Source organism: Nothoprocta perdicaria, unplaced genomic scaffold (genome assembly GCF_003342845.1).
Source record: "Nothoprocta perdicaria isolate Ctin4 unplaced genomic scaffold, notPer1 scaffold_68, whole genome shotgun sequence".
Classification (NCBI taxonomy): Eukaryota; Metazoa; Chordata; class Aves; order Tinamiformes; family Tinamidae; genus Nothoprocta; species Nothoprocta perdicaria.
In genome coordinates this window covers 1,926,740-1,941,587 of record NW_020455954.1, presented here as the reverse complement: position 1 = coordinate 1,941,587, position 14,848 = coordinate 1,926,740, and the positions used below count along the sequence as shown (strand labels likewise).

Sequence of the window (14,848 nt, the reverse complement as noted above, 5' to 3'; positions counted from 1 at the left end):
CAATAAGAGTTACACTTTCTTCAGAGTGTGAATATTTAGTTAGTTTATAAATGAAAATTATTGAAGCACAGGTATATGGTAAAACATCCAAGAAGGCTCCATCTGCTTGTCGCCTTTCTGCCATAATTATTCTCTTTCCCAGTTCCTTTCCATGAGGTATCTTATCCCCTCCTTGCTCACTGGGGATTTTATTAACCAGAGAAATGGTCTTTTAAACACACAGCAAGAGCTTTGTTGTTGCTTGTATGCAAAAAGAGATTTCTCTCTCTTTTTGCATAGCCTGGCTCTCTCTGTCTTGGTTTTGCTAGTGGCATTAAATCACTTCCACTTATCTGAGAGATGTGAGATCCTCTAAAGGATTCCCTGAGACTATGAACAAGTCATTTAGTTTTCTGTTTCTCAGCTCTAATACACGAAAGCTGTCATTTTCCTTCCCTATAAAATAAATGCATTAATGAGTAAAAAAGTATTTGAAAAATAAATAATGTACAGGGGAGATAGATAACGTATCCTTAGACACCAAAGGTATCTGTTGTTTTACCCTAGCAAATACTAAAATATGTTCTGTAAATGAAAAGAATATGAACATGGAAAAACAGTTAAAACTGTAATGAAACTCTTTAACGGCTTATAACCCTCTCCCCCAGTTTTCCAACAATAGTTTTGATAGTTGGTTTTTGCACAATTGCAAATGGTTCAAGGACTTTGTGTGTGTGCTTTACCTGATGAAGATGGTTCAATTTATAATGTCATCCAAAAAACCTCGGTATTTGGAAAATTTCAGTCAGTTCTAGACTGTCACAGTGTGAAATACTGCATTCCTATGTTAAATTTAGTAGATTTTAGATTGGATTAAGTATTTTACAAAGTGCTCTGGAGGTGTAACTCTTCTACAGTAATTTAGAAGTTTGTGCTGTATATTGGGTTAGAAATACAGGCTTTGCTCCTAGCATGTCGATGAATCAGGTCTTACTCATGTGTTGAATTTTAAGCTTGAATTTTAAATTGAGGATACTACCAGTAAGTTTAAAATTGACGTACGCGTATCTGATTTTGGTGCTGAGGGCTTGTCATGAATGTAGCTATAATTATTGCTCTGTTGCTGAGCATTGAAATAAGGTGACATTTTAGTAGCCTACTATTTAAGCTAAGATTGGAGCGTGGTGTAAAATGGTTTCATTTTAATTTTCCCTTACCTGCACATTTTGTGTACAAATTATGAATGGCAAAAAAGGAAAAATGATAAGAGATGCTTATTTTCAGATACTCCTAAAATTTCCAGTTTATTTCCCAAAATAGGGGAAAAATTTTATTTTGAGTCTCTGTAACGTGGCTTTTGAAGAGAGACCCTCAAGCATGTGACACATAACTTGCTACCCATACTTGGCTGTTACTGGTGTATTGGTTTTCTTTATTTCTTTTTTAACATTGTTTCTATGTTTTTGTAAAACCAGAGCGAGATGCCTTCGACACACTCTTTGATCATGCACCAGATAAACTCAGCGTGGTCAAGAAGGTAAAAAAAAAAAATCACCTTTTGTTTATTTTTTGTTTGTTTGTTATGCCTTTGAAAGGTGCCCAGAAACCATCTGTCCAATGGCAGAGAGAATTCTGAAATAATAGCAGGGAATGTGTCCTCAGAAGATAACTAATTCAGAGCCAGTGAGGCCACGTTATTCCACATTATTCCTGTAGTTTGCTCGCTTGTACACACTAATCAGACATGACACAGAGGGGAGTGTGAAACTGCCCTGCTGGCATCTTCTTTTGGGAGTCCCAGCTCCAGGTTGGTCATGCCTTGCTCCCAGTCCTCTTCCCCAAGAGCCCAAAGAGATTCATGCAGCCACTAAACACAACTAACATGTGCTTCATCTTTGCAAAGAACTTGAAAAAGAACTGATGGCACCACAGAGTTTTCCCACAACACTGTAATGTTTAATGCGCCTGGAAACATAGCTGGAAAAAAGTGTGTAATAGCACCACCTGGTGACTTCTGCCATATGCTGCACAAAATATGAGTATACTCCAGAGTTTTCAGTTTCGTATACTTATGCAAAAGCAAAAAGCTCATGGTGATATTTACTGTGCTTGAAAATACCTTAAAAGACTATGTTAACCCTTTCACATAGACACTGGTTGTAGTTTCTAACATCATTAATTCTGGCATTTTCTTTTGTAGTCTCTGATCACCTTTGTGAACAAACACTTGAACAAACTGAATTTGGAAGTAACTGAGCTAGAAACCCAGGTAAGAGGCATGATTTGTTTGTGTGTAATCACAATTGGAAATTACAAATACAAGGCCTTGTCCCATAAAACCTTGTTACGGAGCTGGTTAGGTTTGGGTATATGAATTTAGGAGATTGGAAGCTTTGTCTTTTAAGTAGCAATTCATGCATTCGTCCTGGCTTCCTTTGCTCATGCTTACACATATTATATAATGCTGATATTTTGCATTCCATTCTGAAAGGTAAGACTATGGAGTAACCAATATGTTCATGTTAATGACCATGGAGTAGGGCCGGGTGCTGGGGCAGGCTGTCCCCTGGCTCAAAGAGGTAGTTCTGGGTGTACTTCTGGATGGTTCATGGGTCGTGTCTTTTCTTGCTGTGAGGATTCACACCGAACTGGGGTTAGCTGCTCCTAACTGGCTGCCTGGGGCTCTCTGAAGGTGTGTGAACAGCGGAGTGCAGCTCATTGTGGAGATCTCCTTGCTGCCTTTGATGACATCAAAGTAGGGGCTGGAACCGATTTTGAGGTTGCAGCACAGCCTTCGTGTGCTCTTGTACACCCTGCTGTCCCTGCTGGGGAGCATCTGTACTGTGTTTGCTTTCCAGCAGCCTGGCTTAGCAGGTCTGAGCTCTTGTGCTGCAGTGGCTCAAGTGGCCTCGGCAGCCCAAGTAGCTGGTTTAAATCTTGCCCAGGTGGCCACCTCAGCCATAGGAGTCCCCTGTCTCTCACTCAGGAGAATAGCAGTGTAGGAGAGGGTCGTAGCAGACGAGGGGAGTGAACAGGCTTTGAAATCTCAAGCAAGTGTGAATTTTGGTGGCACTGGGGCAGTTCTCACCCTGCAGGCGCAAAATCTGCAAATCGCGCAGATTTCTTGCACCATGTTGGCTGTGTTTTAATGATGGAAACAAATACTCATTTCAAAGTTTGCTGAATCTTGGACACATGGTTATCCTAGTATCCTGGCAGAGAGGGGAGCATGGCATGTAGAGAATTATTCCTGGGCTGTGAGCAATTGGCTTAACTCTGGCTTAGTCTAACACCAATCATTCACTGCTGTTTTGTAGCTTTGCTGAAGCAAATAGGCAACTTCTCCCGGGATACATTCTGCCATAAGAAGTGGTTGTACACTGCCAGGGAAGTATCCACAGCGATTTTTTTTTGAAAAGGACAGTGGATGTCAAATGCACCATGTGAGAATTCGGTTTGAAATATATAGCATCACCCATAGCTAGCCAGGAAGGTCATCTGTCTGCCTTGGGTGGGAACACTGAACAATATTACAGGAAGCATTCAGTATAGAATTTAGGTTTTACTGAACCTGTAAAAAGTCTGTTTTGGCTTTGAACAATTTTTGTGTGTGTGTGAAATAAGAATTTCTTGTGAAAGTTAAGGCTACTTGTGACGTGAATTAATTTCAAGCTCTCATTAAGGACAGAGATTTGTAATTGAACTTGCATAACTTAAAAGAGGGATTGTATTTGACCACGTACTACTGCAGAAGAGCTGGAACTATATTACATGGTAGCAAATTTCCTAGGACGTCTGTTTTTGCTTTAATTCAGAAAAACTGCGGTGAATTTGGCAGTATTTCTGAAGAAAAAGAATGTGAGCAAATGCAAGAACATACATAGACACTTTTACCTCTCCCTGAAGTATTCAGGAGCCTTGTAAATAGGATAAAACTGACTGGAGATACAGTGGATCTGGTTTTCAGTTGCTGCCTCATTCAGACCAAATACAGTGCACTCCCTAAGGAGTACAAATTGCTCCCAGTTATCTATAGTTTCTTCTGCTTAAAGCTGTTTGCTGTCTGTAAATAATTTAATAGTCATCAGCACGTGATCTTGAATGGGTTAATGTTTCAACTGTTGGACTTCCTTGTTTTATTTAGGAAATAGGAAATAACCCTACCAGAAGTAGGGAGAAAGCCTGGTATCTTTTCTTTTTTTTTTCTCCTTTTTTAAATCTGAGAAGAGAGCAGCTCTATCAACATAGGACAGGCAGATTCAGCCTGCTGAGCTGAACTGGTGATTGCACAGATTATAGGTGGATTTGGGAAACAGCTGAAACCCCAACTGCTTCTGCTGCCCTTGCTGTCAGTTCCTTGTTAAGCCTCAGTGGAGCAGCCTGTGCCTGCTGAGCTGGCTTCTATCTCCGTGCTGACAAACAAAAGTGGTAGAAATCAAGGTAACTAGTTTGGGTCACACATTTTCTTCTGCTCGATAATGAATACTTACTTGAAAATAGATGCTTCCACCTAAGAATGTCATCAGTATTTCTGTTCAGTTTGCAGATGGTGTTTACTTGGTATTGCTCATGGGTCTCCTTGAAGACTACTTCGTTCCGCTGCATAACTTCTATTTAACACCTGAAAGTTTTGATCAGAAGGTAGGTACAAATTCCAGGTCGTATTCTTTTGGCTCTGGTACCACACATGGTGTTTTCCATTCACTGGGTCCCTTCTCTTTGTGCACATTAAATCAGAGCCTGGCATTTCTGTCTCTTCAGGAACTGCAGCAAAGGTGCACTTCCTGAGTTGCTTGGTTGTTAATGGAATTTGTACATCCAGAAGTTATTTGTGAAATCAGGGGCTAAATCCCAGGTAGTTAAGCAAGAAAGGTATTCTGTTTTTCATCAGGTGGTACATAATGGAAGGAATAAATCAGTAAGTACTATCTAGAGCTTTGCACAATCAAAGTGATTTATTTACTTAAGTGTTTTCTTAAATTGCAGTGCTGCTTGAAGTCCTCTGGGTGCCTTACTGTGCTAGATATGAGAGCTGAAGCCTGATCTCGCCCAGAATTTATTATGTAAACAGGCAAAAGTTGAGCGATGGGAAGTTGTGCTTAATCCCCATTCCTTACGCTGGGATTGACATGGGGATGGAGGAGGTGTCACAGAATAAGTCAGTCCTCAAAAGTAACCTCTGATCCCAAGAGTATCTGTTGCCTAGCAGTCATCAGATCTTTCTTATGTAATTTCCTTAATGTAATTATAAACTAAGTGAATAAATAGCTCTACTTGATGTGTAAATGAGATGCTGGAGCAGTAGGTGCCAGGCCATGGTCTTGGCTGGAATGGGGTTACAGCCAGTAGAGTCAGTTAGTGCAGACAGGTAACATGCCTCATACCTGACCAGAGCCAGGAGGGAGACCTGGTGCTGCCAGGGAAGGAGCCTGCAGCCAGTTGCCTCTCTGAAGTCAACCTGAGAGCACAGAGATCTGGCTTGGTGGCAGCAGCACTGCCAGCATTGCTGACTCCGTGTTTTGAGACCAAGTTCTAGCTTCTCGTTTTAAGTTAGTTCTTTGTGTTTGGTGAGGGTGAACTACTTGCTTTCTTACAGTGCTTCAGGTGAAACCAGCTTTGAGGAAAAGGAGTGCATTCCTTGCAGTCTTAGAGTCAGGGCATTAAGTATGGAAGGGGAGAAAAGAAACATCTTGTTCTTAGCCCCACACTTGTTCTACTCTCCTATATCACTTCCTAATGTTCATGATGAGAAGGGTGTTTAACACAGCCAGCATATTTCTTATCATGACCAAATCCATGGGGGACCATGGGTTATACAGGGTAGTTGCCTTCCTTGGTTAATTACTGGTTGTGATTTGAGAGCTCCTTGAATACAAGAGATCAGGCTGTGATGAGAGAGGCTTCTCTCTGTGTTAAGTGTGTGCATAGTGTGGGGACTAGTTCATTTTGAATACTGAATACTTGACAGGAACTTTGTAGAGCAGTGGGAAAGCAGTTACCTATGAGCTCTTGAATAAGCTCTCCATTACGACTCAGTTACAGTTCTGTTTGTCATAGTGAGCTAAATTTTCCCCCTCGTGGACATGGAGGATGCTGAGCTGTAGCCAGCTTGTTCAGTCACGATTTTATTGTTAACTGTAAAAAATTATAAGGGTTATCCAGCATTCCCGAAGCAGTGTAGCGCTATTGTGAGGAGTCTTTGCTGTGAGGAGAGGGTTTATGTAAATGCAAGTGAGTAACTGAGATAGATTCTGTGGAGGGGAAAAAAAAATCTTGAAAGTAATTGTTTTTGTCACAGTGAGTGAGGAGAAGCTGGAGCAGGAGAGATGAATAAAGTCCCAAGCACTAAATGTCAGTGAAAAGGGCCTTTCTTCATCTTGTTGCAGGGGAGCTTTTATGTATAACTTCCTGACTTCCAAGATGAGTAGGTTTAATTAAATCTCTTGCCCTTACTATGTATCTTCAGTCCTGTCATTTGCAGGAACAAAAACGCACAGGATTCATAATCCAAATTATCTTGTTTAAATTTCAGTCAGCATGGAAAAGAAATCTGTGGGGCAGATTTTTCTTTTCAACCCTAAGTACCTTCCTCAACAGGGATCTGCTCTTAACCTCACCTTGCATTTTTGTCTCTTCTCTGTGACTTCACATTCATGGTGGCTTAATCCTTGGGACCATAGTTATGACTAGCTTGAAGTCTGAAGGTCTCTTCCATCTCTTACTGGGAGCTCTCCAGCCTCCACTGTAGAGGCTCTGCTGGAGCCTAATGAGGTTTCTCAGTTTATGCAATATCCAGTCACACTTTTTACACTCAAAAATTGGAAATCTTTCAGTGTATCAAAAATGAATAATACAACAATAATAATGGTAATGATCAATAATTATATAATCTTTTATTTCTTACTCTCTCACAATACTTTCTGCCATGCTCAAACATGTAAATATCTCTTATAGATTTAAATTCAATTATAATTTTATGTGTCAAGGGGAGGGAGAATAAAGAATTCTTTTTATTTGCTTAAAGTTTTTTTAATGCCTATATTACTTTGGAACTCTGAACAGTATTCCTTTTTCAGGTCCATAATGTCTCCTTTGCTTTTGAGCTGATGCAAGATGGAGGACTTAAGAAACCAAAAGCTCGCCCTGAAGGTATGGATATGACATGTGGTTTTAAATTGTGTATGAGGATATGATAGCAGTTACATTTTGGGTGAAGCTCCATTAAAGTAGAGTCACAAAGAGGATCTGCTAGTGCAAACATTGACAGCTTTCTAAAGGGTTCATTATCAAAGAATCTTAGAATCCTTAAGGTTGGAAGGGACCTTTAGAGATGAGCTAATCCAAACCCCCTGCACACACAGGTCATCTAGAGCACAGGCACAGAATCACAGAATGCTTAAGGTTGGAAGGGACCTCTAGAGATCATCTAGTCCAACCATCCTATTCCAGCACCATCACCTAGAGCATGGGACACAGGCCTGCATCCAAGCAGGTTTTGAAGATCTCCAGAGAAGGAGACTCCACAGCCTCCCTGGGCAGCCTGTGCCAGGGCTCTGGCACCCTCACAGTGAAAAAGTTCTTCCTTAAGTTCCTGTGGAACTTTTGGTGCTTCCATTTGTGGCCATTTCCTCTAGTCCTGTCGCTGGCTTCACAGAAAAGAGGCCGCCCCCTCCTCCTCACTGCCTCCCTTGAGGTATCTATAGACACTGATCAGGTCCCCCCTCAGCCTCCTCTTCTCCAGGCTGAACAGGCCCAGCTCTCTCAGCCTTTGCTCACAGGGCAGATGTTCCAGGCCCCTGATCATCCTGGTAGCCCTGCGCTGGACTCTCTCCAGCAGCTCCACATCCCCCTTGCCCTGGGGAGCCCAGAACTGGACGCAGTCTCCAGGTGGGGCCTCACCAGGGCTGAGTAGAGGGGGATGATCACTTCCCTCGACCTGCTGGAGACGCTTTTCTTAATGCACCCCAGGATCCCGTTGGCCTTCTTGGCCACCAGGGCACACTGCTGCCTCATGGTCAACTTGTCATCCACCATGACACCCAGGTCCCTCTCTGCGGGGCTGCTCTCCAGCAGGTCCACGCCTAATCTGTCCTGGTGTCCAGGGTTATTCCTCCCCAAGTGCAGGACCCTGCACTTGCCCCTGTTGAACCTCATGAGGTTTCTCGCCGCCCAGTTGTCCAGTCTGTCCAGGTCCCTCTGGATGGCAGCACAGCCCTCAGGGCTATCAGCTACTCCACCCAGTTTGGTATCGTCGGCAAACTTGCTGAGGGAGCACTCCAGCCCTTCATCCAGGTCGTTGATGGATAAATTGAACAGGACTGGACCGAGGATTCATCCCTGGGGGACACTGCTAATTACAGGCCTCCAACCGGACTCAGCACTGCTGATCACGACAATCTGATTATCGGTGTGACATGTCCTTGCCTGTGGTTCTTTCTGGAATAGGTCCTCCAAGATGTACAACTAGCTTTCGTTCAAGAGCTTTGCAGTGCTATGTTATAAAGTTAGGTCGTATTCCTAGTTACAGTCCTGGTAGGAAGCTTTTCAGGCTGTAAATCCTATCACTGTTACACCTGGAGCTGGTTTGGACTCTCATGAGCACATTGAAGCGACAGATAATTGAAAGTCTCTTCTTATACTTAGGAGAAGTGGTAGCAAACTCTCTTCTTGGTGTATGTGGCCCTTGGGGTCAGAAATGAATTGTGTAAGAGCTAATGCTTTGCCCTTAAAACCTCAGTTTTTGAAACTCAGTTTTTGAAACCAGTGATGATGTCTGCAGTGTTGCTCGTGCTGGGGCTAGAAGGAGGCATTTAAAACTTCCAGCGAGCCAGATGATCAGTTCTTATTGTTGGTGGTACAAACTACGTGCTTACTAGATGCTACACAGAACAAACAGAAAACAAGGGGCTTATGAGGAATGATCACTCTGATTTAAAATGACGTAAAATGACAACAGTAAATGGATTACCCAATAATGAAGCTGGTTGTATTGGGGAAAAGGCACCATATTAAATGTGTGTATCTTGTCAGTGCTGCTGTGCTAAGTTTTGGGGGTGAAAAGTGCTACTGGCGAAGAATGGAGTGAAATAAGACACTAACTTGGGAGACCAAATTTGGGGGAATGTTTTGACTATTGGAGCTACTTCCATGGATTTATGAGGAGGACAAGGGAACTGGAGAAACATGAATACAGGATCAGAAACTGCAACTTTTTGAGTCAAGGAGTTAGAAAAACTGTAGTAAGAGACAACGTTAATAAGAGCCCAGACAAGCCTGCCCAGATAAACCACCAAAAGCCTAGAAGATGACCTGTCTAGTTGAAAGCTCCCCCTTTGTTTTGTTTTTGCCTGCCAGTTGATCTAACAGAGGAGATAACCTCCCTGTAAAGCCATGTTGTGTACACCCTTGCCCTACCTTGACTGAACACTGCTGCAGACCGTGTTTGGTTTGCTCCAGACATGGTGTGTGGAGTCACTGAGCAGCAGGGTATCACCGTTGTTATGACTGGCTTGGAGATGTGCAGCTTCAAGTGTTTTATTAATTTAAAATGTAATTATTAATAAAAGTTAGAAAGCCAAGCTGGCTAACAAAACAGTCCTGTTTGTGTAATGCTGCTGCAGGATGTTCAGCCTCATGGATGTTTTCCTTCCTCTTCTGTGTGTGATCCCATTCCCGCTGGCGGAAGCTCCCAGCTTTTGGAGCGCGCCTGCTCCTGTTGCGTATGGGACCAGCATTTCCTCTAGGAGAGACTGTTCTTCTTCAAGAACTGCTTTGGCAAAAGGTTCTGTGGGTGGCATCCTCTGTGTCTGCAGCTGGGTTTTATTTTTCCATCCTAAGCGGGCTGGAAAACATGTTAGGTAGATCTGTGCCCTTCGGTGGAAATTGGGAATTAGTTGCTGTAGGTTTTTCATCTCAAACATTGCATAACGCCAGAATTTGCAAGTTTTCTTTCTATAGCCTATACTTTCTGCATTGCTTGCAAGCAACAGGTCTTGGTTAATATTTCAGTGCATCTTCCTACTAGTGATGTACAAAAATAGGAGCATACAGGGCAGATCCTTGTTTCTCCAGGCCAATTTAGTAGCTGGAGCCAGTGGCAGGACTGAATGCTGAATTATTACAGCAGGAGTACACTTTAATGGAGTGATTTATTAGCCCACCAGGAATTCTGATGGAGTGTGAAAGTTGTAAATTAATGGAATATTTTAAACTACTTTGGTGATTTATAACTATTTTCAGTTAACATTTTATTAGTTATTGTTGGTAATGTTACAAGTGCGCTTGTTTCATCTTCAAATAAGGAATGGGAGGATGAGCATCATGCTTATTCCTGGGAATGCCTGTTAGACACTGGGATCAATAGGGACCCCTACCTCGTCCCCCCAGGGAGGAGGCAGCTCACACCACGGTGCTACCTGATGTTTCAGAGGCATTAGAAGGTCTCAAGACACCCTGCGAGACCTGATCACAGCACAAGGTGCTGCTCAGGGAAAAGCCTCATTTTGCTTTTCAGGGAGAGATGGGGACCAGGGAGAAAAGACAACGAATTGGGGCAGATACCCCAAGATCCCTGAATGTTTAGTGCTCCCTGGCCTTTACTTCCTCATTTGGAATTTGTTACTGTTTTGCTTAAGTGTTTTACAGATCAGAGTGGTCAAACTTGCCTGTGGATGTCTCTGCTCCAGATACTCATCTTCATTTGCCAGTTCTAGAGCGGGGAGCTGCTGGAAAGCACGTTTCCCGTGGCTAAATGTACTTTTTGCAATCTCTGAGGCAACTGGGCCAAGGTATAAAAGGGCCAACGTTGATCCTGCCCGTTTCAGGCTTTTATCTTACTGGGAGCGCTGTGAGAGTAAGCAGCTTTCCACAAAGCCTGGAAAACTCAGAAGTGTATTTTGTAGTTCAGTTATAGTTACCTCTTTCTTCAGGGAGCACAGGTGTCTCACAGCACTTACAATCTTTTTTTGGCACAGCAGAAGGTTCTGTTGTAACGTAGAAAAGAAAGAGAAAATGACACAGTAAAAAACTCAGAACATATTGGAAGATGACTGAAAATATCAGCTGAAATGGGGGGTTATAGACTGTAATCAAGCATGGGATAGAGGGAGAGGCAGGGAGGTCCTGGCAGTGATTTTTCAAAACAGGCAGTAGGTGTTTTGCTTGGGCCTCACATTAATTACACATAGTCTGTTCACTGTTTGCTATCATCCTATTTCCTTGAGTGATTTTTATAATCTTTTCTTTTTAATGCTGTTTCCATAGATAGTGTAGTATTTTCAGTTCCTCCTCCTTCCTTATCTATTTACCATTTCCTTTCCCCTCTTCAGCTTTCCCTGTGTTTTGCCTTTTCCCCACCCCTGCAGTCCCTGGCTTACATGTTTCTGGTATTTCCTGATATTTTATTATAGGATGGGAGGTGCTAGTAAAAAACCTTTTGTTGAGAGCTGCCAGAATTGTTCCCTGGACTAGAATGGCAAGAGTTACTAGGTAATATTATTAGAAAATTATTAGTTAATAGAAAGCTTTGGGGATAATTTAGGTCGTTTTTATTTGTGAATTGCAGGATTGCAGAGTTGCTGGCACATGGGGTTCAGTGCCACACGATGGCTACAGTTACATTTTTGCTTCTTCTGCAGCTAGTGCAGCCATTTGTGCAAATTCCGAAGATGATGCGACGCTCACGATGTTATTGCCAGGAGCGAGCATTTCTAAAGCCCTTCTCCTGGGCCTCAGGCAGAAGCAGGCCTCCTCTGTGACTAGATATGGATGGGGAAGGGAAGATAGGAATTACTTTCTTCTCCAGTTGCCCAGAGAAAGTTAGTTGTGACTGCAGTATCATGAAAAGGTTCGACGCGCACCATACAGACACGTTACAATCCTTAACTTTTGAGATTGCACCTCTGTGGGTTTTCTGTTGCTGTTCCTACAGGCTCAAAGATGAGAAGGCTTTTGTTCCTTTGAGGGCAAACGAGGAGGGAGAATTAGAAGCAAATGAAGAACTAAGAATTTTTCCTTTTTTTTTTTTTCCTTTCTAACAGATGTTGTCAACCTAGATCTGAAGTCTACACTCAGGGTTCTGTACAACCTGTTCACAAAGTACAAGAACGTCGAGTGAACCTGAAAGCTGCTGAGATGTTCGTCCTTCCAACCTCCTTAGGGAAAAATACAATAAAAATACCTTCTGCATGCTGTCTTTGTGCCTTATGCTATACTTCATGCATTCTGTCTGCACTTGATGTGACTTCTCTTTAGCTCCTTGTATGACACTCGACTAAAATAATGCGTGTGTATTCTGTTGGTCACTTGAAAAAGTGTTGACATTTCATACTTTTGCCAGAAGACACTATTGGGTCATTGGCCAGCAAATGTTCTTCTTGTGATAAAAGAAATATACCACTAATTAATAAGCAGGGAAAACATGAGAGCTTCCTCATGGCTGTAGACTTTTTGATACTATACCAGACTTTCTTTTGTAAACAACTTGGTTGCTGTTGGCATTGGATGGTGTTCTAGGCTTAAGAGTTAGGAACTGAAAAACAGCATTGGAATTTACTTAGAAGCCAAGCCTTTTCTGTTAAATAAAATTTTTGTTTGTTCTGCTGTGGGGCTGGGAGGTATCTGAAGCCTACCTGGTGAAAGCCTTAAAAGTGTCTTGATTTTGGTGTCAACCTCATACTACTCAGTGTTATTTCCATTCAATGTTTACACAGAATAAGTCTTGCAATGGGATGACCATCTACTCATGTCTGCCTATGTTTCTTCACAGCAGGAGAAATTTGTTTGCTAGAGCAGCAGTCAATATTTTAGTGTGCAGCTTGAATCACGTCAGCGAAATATGTGCACGTTGGGCTAATGTGTCTTCTCCCCAATCATTTCTGAATTGTCCCTGAAGAATAATCACAGTTATCGACAGCTTGACAGTTTAAAGGCTGACTCTTCATTTCATGCAGCTAAGTTCAAATTCTTGCTGAAGTTACTGGCAGCTGTAAAATTGAGTTGCTGGTAAAAGTAAGAGCTCACCTTTCCTTCTGGATTGCACCAGACTGTGTCAGACATGTAACGTATGCATGCAGAGGAGAGAGATTTGACCACTGAACTGCTGCTTTTATGTGTCATGTCAGGGACACATTTTTATGGACAGATATGGGGTTTTATGTGAAATAGAAGGCAGAGCACCTCAAAAAGGAAGTAGATACTGTTGCATTGCCCTAGGGGTTCACCTGAGTCCTCTTGGAAGCCAGCTTCTTACACCAAGCCTTATTTACCCTTCCGAGCTCAAGAGGAAACATGCTGTCGGAATTGGTGTATAGCGGAGATATTTTCCTTCCTTCCTTCAACATTAATCTTCTTCATTCAACATTAATTCTTCTTCATTAATCTTGAAGTTCCTTCAACTTTAATCTTCAGAAATGTGTGGGGGAAAATGTGCTGCTCCTCCTGCTGATTGCCTCCTTCCCAAAAAGGGAAGGTGGGATATTTCCCATTTTTCCAAGATAAATTTGGATCCCACCTACTGTCAAAAGTCTTGTGGGGAATCAGTGCTTGTGTGCACTTCAGGAGAGAGCTGATCTGCCTGTTCACACACTGCCTAGTACTGCAGATGGACCATTAGACTCTAATGGTGCCATCAGTTATTATAGAGACAATTGTAGGGGTACTATGGGCAGCTCAACTTTCAGCTCTTCTGAAAGTTGAAATTGGTCCAACTCTTGTGCTGTGGAATAGAGATATCATGAGACTGAAAGCTGGAAGATGGTTGACTGAAAGGTGTCTCAAGCTCCCTGTTTAATTCAGTGTATTAATGGGAAACAAGAAATCTCTTAAGGAGCTGTCATTCCACCCTACCTGCTTTCAGCTAGGGTGGGAGTGCACATGCTGTGTGTATCCTCTGAGGTGCTGGGAAAGTCCTCCAGAGAACCTAGTTTTGAAATTTCTGGTAATACTAACCCAGAAAGCAAAAAGAAAAGAACAAGTGGAGGTTGGGAAGAGCAGTTTGGGGTCAGGAGAGTTGACTATTTCTGAGAAGGGGATTTGTAATTGGTATCTTCATTGCACGATAGAAGGCGTGAGCAGGTCACCAAGTTTTGAAAGGTTGTGTCTTTTGTTCAGTTAGTTTAATCAGCCCATTTGCCTGCAACCAAAGCCCCTTCTCTACAACCTGAAGCATGGGTTTCTATTAGTATGCCTTGCATTAATATCCCGTCAAGTTGATGCTGCAGACATGGTGTCCTGGATGGGTTGAGGGCAAGTGTCATATCCCATGGGTTTTGTCGTGTTTTCAAACCTGCTGGTAAAATGTTGCCCAGGGAAAACACATCCTTCCTTCTACCTAGGCTCTCTGCTGTCTAGCCAGGTGACTCTTGCAGACATTGCCTTTATTTTTAACTGGATTTGGATGGGGAATGCATTTATCTGAACTGGAATCTCATCCCAAGCAAGCCAGTTTACAGAAAGGTTAATGTAGGTAAAATCTTCCCTAAACACCTGTTTTTTTCCATAGTTTCCTTTTAGGTAGCCATGACACTTTCTTCTTTCTCTCTCAGAAAGATAAACTGGTGTTCAAAATGGTATTCAGGAACCGTTTCTGTAACTGGATTTTGAAACGTGTTCCCTTGGGGACCAGTGGGACAGATTTGCATCCTACTGAGTTCGTCTGGAATGCTAAATGTGCTGCAGTGTTAAAGCTCCCGCATTTGTACATGCTTTGGGAAATGTCTTGTCTTTTCCACCTATGCAGCTTGACCTTTAGATGCATCTGCTCCAGTTCAGCTCCAGTAAGCTATATTATCACAGGAGAAGCCCAGATACTTTCACTCTACTTTTCAAGATGGAAAAGCAGCAATGGCAGGTTTTTTTTTTTTTTTTTTTT

At 42.5% G+C, this 14,848-nt stretch overlaps 1 protein-coding gene across 1 annotated transcript in view; it reads left to right on the top strand.

The window, feature by feature from the left end:
* Positions 1 to 13,420, top strand: part of PARVB (parvin beta) — a 37,393-nt gene extending 23,973 nt beyond the window's left edge. The window contains exons 8-12 of the mRNA XM_026050361.1: positions 1,455 to 1,516; positions 2,180 to 2,248; positions 4,519 to 4,620; positions 7,056 to 7,128; positions 12,018 to 13,420. Of these exons, the coding sequence (XP_025906146.1) occupies positions 1,455 to 1,516; positions 2,180 to 2,248; positions 4,519 to 4,620; positions 7,056 to 7,128; positions 12,018 to 12,094 (383 nt within the window). The 3' untranslated portion in view covers positions 12,095 to 13,420. The remainder of the gene's footprint in view (positions 1 to 1,454; positions 1,517 to 2,179; positions 2,249 to 4,518; positions 4,621 to 7,055; positions 7,129 to 12,017) is intronic.
* Positions 13,421 to 14,848: the final 1,428 nt, after the last annotated feature.